Consider the following 15,928-nt stretch of genomic DNA (forward strand, 5'->3'; position numbering starts at 1 on the left):
ACTGTATGAGTGACTGATTAAATGTGTCTCACTGAGTGCATGGGTTAGTGACTAAACTGTCTTAATTTGTGCATCATTATGTCTGTTGTTCTGTAAACTGCTGCATGTGTTGATCAGTAGCTATATGATTAACTGTATGGGTTATTGATTGGTTGCCCAAGCATTTGTATGGGAGACTGAGTGTGTGTGTGGGTGGCTGGGAGGTGTATGACTCTCTGCATAGATGTGTGAGCAGTTGATTGACTAGATGTATGGGTTCAAAAGTGCATGTGGAAACAGCTGTATGGGCAGTTGACTGTGTGCATGAGTGTATTGGTGAGTGAATGGATATCTCAGTGCTACATGTTAAAGTAAGTACATATGTAAAATACAGTACATGTGAGAGTTGACATATATAAATAACTGTGCATAAGAGCCAGTGAATGTGTGAGTGGCTGTATGGATCATTGTGAACTTGTATCCAGGATTGTATAAGTGAGTAAATATGTTTTAGTATATGTTTGAATAAGTAAGGTGTGTATAACTGTATAGTTGAGGAAATGGAGGTGTGATTGATTCTTTGTATGACTGACTAAGTGTCTGAGTAACTCCATGGATGAGTGACAGTCTATGAGTGTCTGTTTACACTGATTGTATCTAAGGTTATATGAGAGTCTGAAGAGGTTCATCGTATTATCACATGAATGATGTCATCAGTGATGTGATCAGTAATGTCAAATGAGATGTAATCAGTGATGTCATCAGTGATGTCATTTGAGATGTCATCAGTGATGTCATTTGAGATGTCATCAGTGATGTCATTTGAGATGTCATCAGTGATGTCATCAGTGATGTCATTTGAGATGTCATCAGTGATGTCATCAGTGATGTCACTGACCATGTCATGAATGATGTAATATGTGACATGATCAGCAGTGGATTGCGGGTGCGCGATATATAGTTAGTACAACTAACTATATATGGAATTTCAATGGTTTTGTGTGAGTAAAATAAGGTTTTTTAAATGCTAATTCCTAACTATATATGGTCTATAACCTATGGTTTTTTCAGTGAATATATATATATATATATATATATATATATATATATATATATATATATATATATATATATATATCACATTCAATCTCAGAGGTATCTCAAATCTCAGATAGACAGTTTTTCATGGTCACAATTTGTATGGATTCTATACAGCCTCCTCACCAATCTGAGTTAGATCTTGCTTTTCTTGAGTTCACTCTAATAGTGTAGTTATGTTGAAGGCTTTGTCACTTAATGGTGGACGTAATGTATTTAAAAGTCAATATTTTTGTTGCCTCCACCTGTAACTCTGTGAGGACTGGTAAACAGTTGGCCATGGATAACTGATTGCTACCAAGCAACCACAGAGGGACTGGGAGGGGGGTGTGTGGACTTGGGGGATGAGGTAGAAGTATTTTCTGAAAGGATTTTCATTTATCTTTGACTAAACAGCTGAAAAGGAGTCTTGAACGGTATTCTTTTCTAAAACAGGTTGGTATTGGGAAAGTGTAACTTTAAGCTACTACTATTCGAACTTCACTGAATTCCGGGCCTCTGCACCTTCCATGGCATAAACCTGGGCTCTGTGAATCATACCAATTTTCATATCTATAGTACCAGCATTTGCTGTCAAGGAATTTATCTTGTCATCACAATTTTTCAGTACTGATATCAATATTCCCTCAGGGGAAAGCGGTTCCTCTGCCGTTCTGGGTGGGTGGGGGGATATGTAGTTTGTTTTCGCACAATATTATCTGGATTGAAATTGTTAATAAGCACATGACATGTTTTTAGATCTTCAACCAGGGTTGATTTATCTCAGGAAGCGCAGATAATTCATCTAGAACAAGGGAGTTCAAACACCCATTCTCTTTCATTTGATCTATGTTTTTCTTCTCTTCAACCACCCTGCATACATGAGCTATTTTTCATTGATGGTATTGAAGATGATCTTTATCTGAAGAAGAATGGGTCTCTAACTTGACCGAATACATAGTCAGTACGCTTAAAACAGTTTCCAGAGTACTGCAGGCCAAGATCCATTTTACATTATTATCATTCGTTGGAAATACCCTAGAGAAGAAGTGAATGATGGATTTGCAGCAGGGGTTGGGCTGTGGCTAATGTTACTGCCACACTTTTATTAGGGGGGAGACATAGCTTCATGCAGATCTGCCAACTTTTCCAAGTGAAATGTTCAATTAGCCTGATATCTGTCAATACAGTTCAAATGGTAGACTGCTATGTGATTCAATGGTGATCTTTTCAGTTTCATTAGCGACACATTGCGATTTATATGGTCTTTCATGGCCGAGGGATTTCCGTTAACTAGCAAGTCTTCAGATTTCATTTCTGGGAAGTAAGGTTGATCAAGGAAGAATGTTTCAAAAGTACAAAATGATGTTGTCACATTTCCCTTCTCCAGTTTTAACTTAACATTGGCTGCATAACATGTTTTACTTGCTCTATAATGTGTTTGATTTGAGGGTTTCTTCTAAACATGAATGCATTCAAAAAGTTCCAAAAAGCCTTGACGAACCATTAACGCCGTAATGATTTATGTATTGTTACCATCATGTGTGATATGACATATGAAGTGGTGATATTTGTAATAGAGCCTGTATATGCAACACTGAAATCGTTATGAATCCTTATTTGTAATGACCAACAATCTTACTTTTGCCAATAAACAGAGGTATAAAAAAAGTCCCAAAAAGAGATTTCCTTACAAACAAATGTAATGTTCCCTGAGAGCTAAACAGCATCAGACTAGCCTGGCTCATGCCCACCATCCTGCCAGTAACACGCGTCATGCGCAATGCACACATTGCATTGCTCTAGTGTCCCAGTGTTTTTTAAATGCCAAGTCCCAGCCAGTCACCGATGCCATGCAGATCTGTCTTTACACAGTGCTTTTCATGGCTCATTCAAAGATGAGGGGCAAATGTGGGCTTCTAGTAAGGAATCGCACCACAGTAAGGTCCCAATTTTCTTAAAAAACGTAACGCTGTGGTAATAACACACACACGAAATGCGCTACTCCAGCATCCCAATTGTTTACATGCTGAGCCCCAGGCAATCCCAGAGCAGGTGCAGTGCAGACACACCTTTTCGCTGTGCTCTTCAGTACTTCAGCACGGTTATGATTGCAGGAGTGGGCTCCTGGCAAGGGAGAATTAATCCAAAGTATGTTCACAAGTTTCTTAAAACATTTAACACTACTGCAGGTAGTGATAATAGACACATTAAACGCAAAAGTATGCAAGGGCTAACAGGTACCCATACGGCAAATGTCTGTTACCGAAACGCCTCTAGTGAAAATTGTGGACGGCACCTCCAGCGGGCCTTTTTCGGTGAAGTTGAAGCAGCTCTTGATGCTGTGAACAACCAAAAAGAAGTGAGGCACTTGGTCACTGCCTTGCCCTGCTTGGCTCCAGTGAAGCGCAAAAAGAGCTTTCATGCACACTGTTCTGTCAAGTGTAATATAAGTAATAGGACACCTCTTGCCTCGGATACAGAATATGCTTATTATAGTACTATTCCTTGGTGGGTAAGGAAGAGGGAAAAAGATGGAAGATGACAGACATGCTCATGTGAAAGGCAGATACTTTTGATAGAAAAGATGGGCAGATATAAGGAACCAATATATACGGGCAGACTACCATGAATGGTGGTCCGATTGAAAGGGCCTGAGGTTGACAAACCCTACTGGGGGAAATCTTTTCAACCAAAGAGACAGTCTTCCAAGTAAGAAGTTAAAGCAGGCAACTGTTTATCGACTTGAACGGAGATGCCATGAGAAACGTCAGCACAATATTCAGATTCCACAGAGTACATTGAATGGAGTGGGAGAGAACAAACACAAAAAACTTTAATGAAAACATGCCACAACTTGAAACTGAGAAGGCTGGTCAGGGAGATGCATTAAAGTGAAAAAGGCAGTCTGATAACCTCCAACTATACCCACTGATGGATGTATGACGTTATAACGCATACTATTACTCCGCAGACCATTACAACGCGACTTTTACTCCACATACCGTTACAACGCATAGCGCCTTGGGGCGCTGGATAGTGGTAAGTATAATTTACTATTCTAACTCCAGTCCCCGTGGACCCTAGGGAAGGTGTTGGATAGTAAATTATACTTATCCCCTATCCTAGAGCGCCCCCCAGCGTAATGCGTTGTAATGGTATGCGGAGTAATGGTCGCGTTGTAATGGTAGTGCGGAGTAAAAGATCCGTTGTAACGGGTGTATACCCCCACTGATACACCTTGCTAGGCAAGTAACAGTGCGAAATGTACAACATCAGAAAGGCAAGGCAGAAATGGGTGCAGACCTTCAACTCACAATAAACTTGTACCAGTGATCTGTATAAATGGGTTTTGTGGTGAGTTTCCAGGTCGTCAAGATGCTATCCACAGTTTCAGAGGAGGCCTGACGTGTGCCAGATCCTCCTTGCCCAGTCTGAAGCAATTGAGAAATCACAAACATCCTTGTTTGGTCTTCCTGCACCTTCTACAAGACACGTGAAATCAGCAGAAAGCCATATAGCAAGGCCCGTGGCCTTTCTGAATTCAGTAAGGGGTCATTTGTGTAGCTCCTGCAAGGTTTTCCGAAAAACACTAACAGTTGAAATAAAAAAATATTGAAATGGAGTTGAAAACCCAGCCATTTGTGTCTATTTTTTCAAGTCTAACTTTTTACTATGGCAGATTTTCAAAAGCAATAAACCATCACATCTGCTGGACACTTTTGGTTATGGGGATATGTAGGATGTGTAGATGCTCCAAGAACCCAAGATACCCAGAGCCAATAACCGAGCTGCACCTTACAATGGTTTTTCATTGTGTACTGACTATACAGCAATTCATATGGTAAATTATAAAGAATGGAAAAAGAGAATCAAGGAATTCTCTGTATTTCTGAAATGTACAACAGATACTGAGATTAGGTGCAGTGGTTATTTGTGACATAACTCTACGTGCTCAGGAGCCCTGCTCTCAGGCTGAGGGTGTCTGGCATATTTGACCTCCCTGCATTGTCAGTAGATCCTAATATGCAAGGAGTATTATGAACTGTCCCTGAGATCTCATTAGGTCTGAGAACCATGTTTGAGGACCCCACTGCGCGGCCATCAGGATTAGAGTAAATTGTTCTTACCTGCACTTGTGTATCGCCAGCGGGATCATTGAAATTGGGGGGCCCGGGGTAGGCATAGCAACATTTCCATGACCATCTTATCGACAGAGAATTCGGTTGAGATCTTATGTGGTAAAATCTAGATGCAGAGCTTTTGCATTGTACGTTCTTGTATGTTGCGAATAGTTGTATCTGCGGTGTTCCCCACCTTTGGAAGATCTTTTTCATCACCTCATGTTTTAGTTCCCATTTGTGCAGGTGTTTGCTTGTCTGCTTAGTCTATCCGCTTCTGTAGTTTGTTCACCCAGTAGGTTATCGCAACCAGGGATACCTTCTTTTCTATCACCTATCCTCCATCTTGTGAGCTGTAGCCTACATGTGCCCCAGATTGCAGTGGGCAGAGTCCAGGAAGTGGTAAGGAGGCAGACTTGTGCTGTCTCGTCCCTAAGAAATGATTTTGCCTACCTGTGATTGCATCATCGATTCTTAAAAAAAAATCTTTAACCGTCTTTGCCTGTGGTTGTTACAGTTTAAAATTGTAGTTTTAACCTGCCCCTGATTGCATAATTTTGTGTTTAAACTTGTGTCCGTGACTGCTTCCATTTAACCTGTTGAATTGTAGGACTTGCAGTCCAAACTGTAGTTTTTCCCTCTATTTCCCCGTGACTACCAGTTTTTCCCGCCAAATTTCTCCTTTGCTCTGTGCCAAGACCTGTGTGTAAGCAGTGCACCCCCAGCCACCATTTGTGTTAACAAGTCAGTGAAACCAGCCCCCCCGCAACAGGGATATTCTACATCAGAGGGTGCTCTGAGACAGTAGTAATCTGCTGTGTGCTGTTTGAACTGTATTTTTTAAGGGACTGTGCACTTCGTTTTTTGGACAGGGGAGGGAGTAAAGTTTTATTCAAACAGTATTGTTAAAGGGCAATTTTGTTAGGCCCTTACCTGCAGAAGTCTAAAGTGTGGATTGAGCCTGTCTGTCTCCTAGCAGATTTCTGAATAGAGCAGCAGCTTTCATCTCCCTGGCCAGCAAACCTTGTCCGAGGTAGCTGGGACCTTATACAGTCTGCTATTGTTTGGTACAAGTGTACACTGATTGGTGGTTGTATCTGGTGTTTCTATTGGATTAGCGTTAGTGTCCTCATTGGTTGGGTATTTGAGGGTTCTGGTTGGTTTCTGGGTCTGTGATTCAATCAATGTAGGGTTGGGACTAGGGCTAAGGTTAGGATTTCTATTAGAAGTATGGACTAGGGCTTCCTATGTTATTGGTTGTTGGGACTAGGGTGGGACTAGGGCTAGGGTTAGGCCTTTAATTGGAAGTAGCGATTAGGGCTTCTGGTGTGATTGGTTGCTGGACTAGGTGTGGGACTAAGAGTAGGGTTAGGCTTGCTATTGGAAGTAGGGACTAGGGCTTCCTGTGCCATTGGTTACTTGGACTTGGGTTGGGACTACTGGTAGGGCTAGGGTATCTATTGGACGGAGAGATCAGGTATTTTTAAACTGATTGGTTGCTTGGACTAGGGCCAAGATTGGCTGTAAGGTCCTGGCCTCCTACTGGTTCCAGATTTTAGGGGTAGTGTTGTGATTGGATATTGTTAGGGCTAGGGTTCTCATTGGCTGGAGGGGGTCACCTGATTACTAGGGCTATAAAAGGCCAGGGTTAGGGCGTCTCAGCCCAGGAGTTGAGGCTAAGGGCGGAGAAGACAAGGGCAGTTGCCTGTTTGAGCCTGTCAGGGGCGAAGACGACAAGGGCAGTTGCCTGTTTGAGCCGGTTAAGGGCAGAGAGGACAAGGGCAGTTGCCTGTTTGAGCCTGTTTGAGACTGATCGGGACCAGGGCCAGAAATGCTGCCCATGTTCCCATTCAGTAATATCCACCCACAATTTATTTTCACTGTAGATATCTACCTATCTTTGCTATTCATGTAGAATAATTATGTGGTTAAAAAAAATATACATCATCTTTGGTCTACATGTACTTGCTTCCATTGTGCATCTATATACCTCCATGTACTTGTATCGGTGGGTCTGTTACTTTTCTCCTAAAAAAGCATATCCTATTTCTTATCCTGTACCTCTATCAACATCTTTAATCTATATATACTTTCCTCCTTTATACATCTATATACTTTCAATATACTTATGGATCTACATATGTATCACTTTCTTCTAATTTGGCATTTCCAATGCACTACCCTATTTCACAGCCTATACTTCTCTCAATATATCTTCTAGCCCAACTTTCTGACTCATCTCAAACTATTTTCTACTACTCTTTCCAATGCACTACCCTATCTCTCACCCTATACATCAATATATTCTCTACATCCACTCTCTCATGTCTCCCAAACCCCATAACACTACTATGATCCCCAAAATAATTCTTTCTAGACTCTCTCCTACTCTACCCCTCCTTGCATCATCTGACACCTCTTTTACTATACCGATCCCCCAAAACAAACCTCTCTAAACTCTTCCCTCTGACTCTTCCCCTCCAAAACCCGTTTTACTCATCCAAAAGCCTCCTCCTACTGCTATGACCTAAAAAATAAAAAGTCCTTCACTCTTATATCCCTCCACTATCCTTTTAAATCAAAATAACAGACTAACATCTTCACTTCTCAAATTCCATATTCCACTATACCAACTCACCACTAATCCTTTATGGGTTCCAGAGTAGCGTGCTACTCGCCAATAAAGCGTTTCAAAACCCCATCAGGGTTACAAGCGCTATATAAATGCAAACCTTTTTTCCCTTTTCTACCCCTCCCCAATCCAAATAACTGACTAACATATCCACCACTCAAATTAATTTCACGTTTCACCATACGAATTCAACACTAATAATTATGGGTTCCAGAAGGACGCAAATCCTTCTTTCACAAATGTCCCACGATGGGCGAGCTTTAAAGTTTAAAGACGCTTGGGCTACTCGCCAAAAAAGCGCTTCAAAACCCCATTCGGGGTAGCAAGTGCTAAATAACTACAAACCTCTTTCCCTCTTCTATCCCGCCACCTACCCTTCTCTATCCAAATACCTGAATAACATATCCACCACATTACTTCGTATTTCACTATACTAATTTTCAACACTAATCTTTTATGGTTTTCGGAGTAGCGTGCTACTTGCCAGAAAAGAGCTTCAACACCCATCAGGGGTAACAGGCGCTATATGAATGCAAACCTTTCTTGCCCTTCTTTCCCTCCGCTATCCTTCTCACTCCAAATAACTGACTAATATCCACCGCTCAAATTACTTTCATATTTCACCATACTAATTCACCACTAATCCTTTAAGGGTTTCCGGAGTAGCATGCTTCAACACCCCATCAGGGATAACAAGCGCTATATAAATACAAACCTTTTTTTCCTCTTCTATCCTTCTGCTATCCTTCCGAATCCAAATAACTGACTAACCTATCCACCACTTAAAACGTACTTGCATGTTTCACTATACTTATTCAACACTAAACCTTCATGGGTCCCAGAGTAGCGTGCTACTTGCCGAAAAAAGCTCTTCAACGCCTCGTCAGGGGTAGTAAGAGCTATACAAATGCAATTGCAATACAATATAATATCTCTTGAGCTAGTTTCCACAGTAGGTGTGATGTTGTTCCCTGCTGTTTGTTCAAGTAGAACATTGCTGTCGTATTTTCCGTTTGAACTAGCACTGCCCTCATCGTCTCGGTCAGCTGTTTTTAGAAGGCTTTCAATGCCAGGAAGACTGTCTTTAGTTCTAACACTTGTATTGCACATCTTCGTTGTAGTTTAATCAGCTCCTGCTGTTTAACTTGTGCATATGAGCCCCACCCTGTGTGGGATGTGTCCGTGTGACAGTTATAGAAGAAGTTGCTGGTTTAAATGATTTACCAATAACAAATAAGGGGACAAGGCTTTAGCCCACCAAACGTTCCCTCAAAACGAACTAGCCAAACCAAGGTGTGAATTACCATGAACAAGAGGGGTTCCAAAAATCACAGTGGGGGTCTGGGCCCATCAGATCATCAAATGCTGCTCTTTTTGAGAGCACAAGCCTGTTTGCATCCCACTTATACATAGGTATGGGTATCTGCGAGGGATCCACAATCTGTGATTCAGCCAAGTAGGGTCTTATCTTCTGAGACAATCAATCATTCATTTCAAGAGACTCTCGGTGGATAAGAGGTTGTACAGTGCTTCTTAGGTCATTACCTTCCTCCCAAACACTTAAGTCATCAATGTTTTGCTTCCCCTCATGTATGCACATTACCCATGAGACGCCTTAGTTTTTGCTTGCATTCTTAAAGTTGTGATAATGGTAAGCTTTGATAAGCTCTTATGAAACCAAACCTCATAACAGTACATCATTTTATTATTCTCCTCCAATTTCACATTAGATTCATTCCAACTGAATGGAAGATAGTTTAAAAGAGCTGCAGCCTTCTCTTCTCCCCACACATGTTGAATGTTACGAGCTACATCAAATTTTTAACAACCATGCTAACATATCCCCCCACCCACTGATGTAGTTCCCCGTTCAATAATGTGTGGGCAAGAGGGTAAGGCAGACTGGAGTTAGCAGCAGCCAGAGCTTAAATGGTGAGTGGTGGTTAAGTTCACTGACCTCACCACGGACTCCTTTAAATGCAGGGCACTGGCAGTCGCAAATCCTTCTAGTACACAATTTCTCGAATTTTCTGTTTTTCCAGGTTCATTGTCCTAAATTTGAAGCTGCACCCAGGACAGTCCTACTTAAATTCTTTAGCTTTACTTTCTACCAGGTCTTCTCTAGCAGCATTTCCAGTTTGAAATGCACAACATCAATGTTCTTTTCGTGCTGCTCCAACCATAAAGCCTACAGTTTCAAATAGCGTATCCTTTTTAAATCTATAAAAGTTACTTCTAACTTAAAAATGGGAACATAGGTCTCATGCTCTGCTAACTTACCTTACTTATCTTCCTTCTACTAAGCAGGCTGCAACAGCTATTGCATTAAACCCATTTAAGCTTGAACATAGTCATTGCAAAATCTTAAATGTATTATGCTTTTCTATATCTGTACTGATGGTAAATCCACAACAAGCTCTTGTTGTAAACTGCACGGATATCATACTTTCATGTCAGGTACTTCGCAAATCTCAATTCTAGTATAAATTGTGTTAAGCTTACGCAAATCCTTCTTTCACAAATGTCCCACGATGGGCGAGCTTTAAAGTTTAAAGACGCTTGGGATGGGAGTTGACGACTGCACCCAGCACGCTACAGATTATTTGCCCCAAATCAGGGAGCAAATGAAGGAGAAAAAAAATGTATTTTAACTGACCTGCAACTTCAAGGCAGAGCTTGAATCTCTTGCTGAAGTTCCTCTTTGGGCATTCATTCACCTGCCCTGGGGTGGGAGTGCCCAGAACGAACACAGACGAATCCCGAACTACATTACAGCAGCTGCAGCGGCTCATGGACTCATCACCTGGCTGATGTCTGAAAACACAAGAAAAAATATGTATTAACGCCATCGCAATGAATATAAGTGTGGCCCAATATCTCGTTATTTAGAGCAACTGTAAAAATAAATGCACATTCATTACTACAGTGCAAAGGTCAAACGCTTTATTGCCTCACAATATTTTACGCAGGGAAACAACTCTCCTAGTAGTCACTAGGGTCCAGATGTAGGTAAATATCATTTACTGATTCTAAAATACCGAATTTTACCGATTCGGTATTTTAGAATCAGTAAATGGTATGTAGCTAATGATTCGGTAAATTTTACTGAATCAGTAAAATTCGGTAAATACCGATTCGGTATTTACCGATTCGGTATTCCCCATTCATTCCAATGGGCCTGGAGGCCCATAGGAATGAATGAGAATTACTGATTCGGTAAATACCGAATCGGTAATAGGGGGTAGACTTACAAGGGTGGCAGGGTGTCACATTGACACCCTGTTGCAAACCTGAATAGTGCATGGGTGCACATGTGGCACACATACATGCCCTAAGGGCATGTATGTCTGCCACATGGCACTGTTAAAAAAGTGTTTAAGTTTTTGAGAGAGACCCCTTATATACCAGGGGATTGGAGTACTTCAAACAGTAGAAAAGAGAACTTCCCTTGGCAACTACACTAGTGTCCTCATACACATGTATTATTCTAGAGAACTATCAACGTTACAATCTATCCACACACAAGTTGTAAAAACAAGTTTTTCCATTTATTCTTTTCAAAAGGTGTTATCACTTGATTACACAATTGTTAAACCATATAAAAACAATTTATCACAGTCACAGGACACTTCAACAATATGACGTTATTACAATACAGCATTAAAAACAATTCATTAACACAATTTTATACATTCAAATGATTTTAAAAAAAGGAGCAGCAATAAACATTTTTACACTGCAATGTAAATAGGGAAAAAAGAATCACATTAGGGGAGAGACAGAAAAAGACATCAAATTAAGTCATAGAGATTACACATCTGAGAACCTCGTATTCGTCAGGTCTACACCTAGGCCTAATGTTTTCTAGACTTCCAGGTTAGATTGGTTCTCTCGATTGTGTATTTGCTGCGTCGACGTGTTTCGATGGCTCTTTATTGATATACTGCCATCTTTTTCAAGACTGCGTGATTCGTCTCTCCTATTAGGCTGGGCACTGGATGGTTGCCACTGTTAAAAATTGCTTTTTTAACGGTTTTCGTTATTTACCACCAACTTGTAGTTGGTGGTAAATAACGAATCCTTAAATGTGAAAAGTACTCACTTGAGTGCTTCCTACATTAAGGATTCGGTAATTTACCGAATCGGTATGTTAAGAATTCGGGAATTTACCGATTCCTTAAGTTACCGATTCGGTAAAATACCGAATCCTACAATCATGCCAACTACATTCCAAATGCCAAATACCGGTCGGTAACGGCTTTAAAACAAGTACACATGAGCCATATATGCGGAGTATAATATGCTTCCGATTATCATTATTGAGGGAGGGCATCATGTATCACTTGATTATTACACTCCGCATTATACATATGTGTGTGTATATATATATATATATATATATATATATATATATATATATATATATATATATATATATATATATATATATATATATATATATATATATATATATATATATATATATATATATAGTGAACGTTGCTTGAGTACGCCACCCTTGCCTCCCACACCAACTCTCATAGAATTACTCTCTCTCTCTTTGTGTGTGTGTACACACACACACACACACAAAAAGAGAGAGAGTACTTCTATTGGAGTTGGTGCGGGATGCGAGGGTGGCGTACTCAAGCAATGACCACTATCATTGCCAAGGTGAACCAAAAAAAGTCACTAAATTAACCTGTGCTGGTAGAATTGTACAAAAGCAGTCAGGCTCAACTTAGATACAATGTGAATATTTATGCAGCACTTAAACAATACTAAAATAAAGTGAAAATACAACACAAGAAAAATCCCACATCAAATTTAATAAATTATTGGACACCAAAATGACAAAACTCCAATCAGTAGAATGGGATATACAATTAAAACAAGCATTGGCATAGCCAATAGGTCGCACCTTTGGGACCTTATAAGTGTTTAGTTATCTAGCACAATATCCTTGGTGCAAGAACATCAAGTGTTGCATGGCTAAACACTTATAAGGTCCCAAAGGCGAGAACCACTGACTATGCCAATGCTTGTTAACACAGGGAGTGGTTTCGGATGAGGAAGTTTGCCATGCCACAGATTGAGAATGGAAGGCAATGGGAAACATGGATGGATGCCTGCAACACCTGGATTTTTTTCATGTCTGAATTCCAAGCAACTCCTTTCTGAAATGCACAGTGTGCCTGTGTGAGAGTTTAGGAAAGGAAGCAGTGTTTGCCGAACCCATGAGCTTGCTACATGTGTTTTTGCTTGCACCAGTTTACTTGAAATTAGAAGCCTGTCCCAGGTTTGTACTTTCTATGTTCTAGCTAGCTCTACCTGGAGAACCACTGGCCCACACTGAGGTCCTCAACTAGCCTATTATGCACTGTTAAAAGGCCTGTAAGACTAGGCCAGAGTCATGCACCATTATGGAACGTCTAAAACTTCTCTTTACTTCTCTCGGCAGGTAACAGGCTTCGACAGCATATGAATTACAGATACAATAGTCGCATAGCAGGAGAGCTGGGACAGGTCTTCAGAGCGATTCACTAACACCCTGTGTTTAGTGTTTGCTGAATGCATGCAGGCCTGCACATCATTTGCACTGTGTACCCACAGATCCAAAGCATCACATGCACAGATTCCTCACAAATGTGCAGTTCTGCACATCAATCACTTCGTAATCAGAATCATGCAGTTCAGTACATCGATAGCCTTGTGTGCGCTCAGAACAAATGTGATTTTTGGAATGAGATATGCCTGCTGGAAATGTGCTTTGGAAAGAAATATGCCTGCTGTTCGCAGAGAAGACTGCTGGATAAGATCGAAAAGGGTGTAGAGCTATATTTTCACACTGCTGGCTGGGTGAGGCAAGTCATCCCTGAATGATGGCCTCAGTGATACTGGCTAACCCGACTGCGTTTGATTCTGCCACATTGCCAGCACTGGGAGGGAGTTGAAGTGAGCTCATGGTCGCGGAGCGAGGGTTCACAGTAGCTTACTGCTTCGTTTGTAACTAGAAAGAAGCTGATGTGATCAGATATACTCTGCATGCGTCAGTGCTCACTGAAGCGTGTGCAGTGCATTTGTTTACAGCATGTGACTGGTGTCACATAAGATGCCAGTCACGTGCACACTGATTTGCGCTTCTATCTTTCTCCTCGCCAAAAGAGGAGTATTCTGAGACCACGTCTGACACCCTCGCGGATTTCCACATAGCCTTGGGCAGCACAGGGCTTAAGGCTAATGCATCCTGGCTATGTTCAATTAGTGAGACATGTCTTTTGTCACACATGGGTGTGGCCCTACACTGGCAGATCCCACAGTAGACGAGAGCTGGAATATACTTAGATCTTAATGCCAAGGTGCCAACTACAATTGAAACGCATCGTGTTTCCCCCATTCCTGCCAAGAGTTAATATTCTGCTCCAGCTGCACGTCCAGAGCATGGCAGAGCAGACCTGGGAACATCTATGGCTGGCTACTTTCAGAAGACAGGTATTGGCAAAGCTAATAGGTCCCGCCTTTTAGCTTTGCCAATGCTTTAGGCTGACTTTGTTCATCCTTTTAATAAATAGTGGTGTGCCACGGGGAGGTTGAGCACCTCACGGGCCAAGTGGGGAGGGGGCGGAACAAATCAAAGGGTATGCGGACAGCGGGAGGGGGGCGGGAGCCTGGTGAACATGAATAACGGGAGGGGGGGGGGCTTACCTTCTAGTGTCACAACTCAGCCAGTTGAGAGAGAGGGGGCGGGCCCGAGTGCATGGACCAAAGGCATCTCAGATGCTACGGGTTGTGCAGGCCCTCATATTGGCTGGGTGAACTGTAGTCTTTAGCTCGACTACGAGGTAGTGAGAAAATAAGGAATTAAAGGAATGCAGCGTTCCGCGAGTAGTGCGCGAGTACCAGGCCATGTGTTTTGTATTATCCTGCACGCGTCTGGGCACGATAATTCAAAACAGATGGTGCCTGTGCAGTTAACCGCAAGCAATAGGCCACACGCACGAGCATGTGGTGAGCTTTTTGAAGCCCCCTTGCTATAAGTCTGCCAGAGTAGCGCATGCGCGCTGCACTAGGCTCGACCTAAAAAAGTAAGGTAAGTATAGTGCCTAAAAGTACAAAGCGCCACTCACAGTTATTTGGGTGTGTGAGACCAGGTGAAAGTCAACTTTAGGCCAACCACAGTGGAGTTCGGGCAGGATAAAGGGACCAGGTTAGTCTTCCTGAAAAAAAGTTACCATCTTAAGTCCAGCATGTTGAGTTTCGTTTGTGATGGTGGAGGGTGCGAGGAGCAGGGAGAGCATCACGGAGCAGAACGGGCATTATGGACGGTCAATACTGTACGGCTCTCACGTGGTGCATTGGCTCGCCCAGGCGCTGCACGCACACACACAGTTCTCGTCACAGCGGCTGCGAGACAAATGGACAGCTGACAGAGGGCGGGACTGGACTGACAGGGAGTGGGCACAGATACTAGCCGGGACACTACACATACCGCGCAATGCCCGCTTTAAGATTATACAATATTATATCGTGCACCATGCCTATCGGTCTCCTAACAAGATCAATAGATACTTCGGACTAACAACATCAGCATGCCCCAGAAGCGGACTTGTTGATGCACCGTTCCTACATGCACTCTGGGCATGCCCCTCTCTGCACTCCTACTGGTCTACAGTGTCAGATACCTTGGCAAAAGCAACGGGAGGCAGCCTGCCGCTTACATGGGAAGCATGCTTGCTGGGTTTATTCAGAAGAACGAAACAGACAAAGGTCCAGGAGAGGTTCTGGGACCTGGGGCTGATCACTGCGAAGCGCCTCATTACCAAGCGCTGGAAGAATTACACCCCCCCCCCAAGCGATACACTGGCGTAATTCGTTTGACAACTGGGCAAGGGCGGAAAGCGCTGCGCTACATAGTGAAGAAACAGCGGGGCTCCGCAAGTATCCCATAGCACTAGACTGGGATAGCACCTTGACGACCTACCATCAGGTGTGCCTACAGAGTGGCATTGTTTAAGCACTAGTGCCTCCCCCTGCGTGGTTCCGACTGGGATATTCTCCCCCCTCTCCCCTTCTTCCGCCCCCCCCTCCCGCCGCTGCGCACTTGGTGGGTCTTGTGGTT

At 42.4% G+C, this 15,928-nt stretch overlaps 1 protein-coding gene across 2 annotated transcripts in view; it reads right to left on the minus strand.

Moving 5' to 3' along the window:
- Positions 1-15,928, minus strand: part of LOC144784272 (uncharacterized) — a 491,196-nt gene that overhangs the window by 357,359 nt on the left and 117,909 nt on the right. For both annotated transcript variants that reach the window (XM_078662942.1, XM_078662941.1), the window contains one exon: positions 10,466-10,623. In XM_078662942.1, coding sequence (XP_078519068.1) covers positions 10,466-10,623 — 158 coding nt within the window. The remainder of the gene's footprint in view (positions 1-10,465; positions 10,624-15,928) is intronic.

This window comes from Lissotriton helveticus, chromosome 10 (genome assembly GCF_964261635.1).
Source record: "Lissotriton helveticus chromosome 10, aLisHel1.1, whole genome shotgun sequence".
NCBI classification, from domain to species: domain Eukaryota; kingdom Metazoa; phylum Chordata; class Amphibia; order Caudata; family Salamandridae; genus Lissotriton; species Lissotriton helveticus.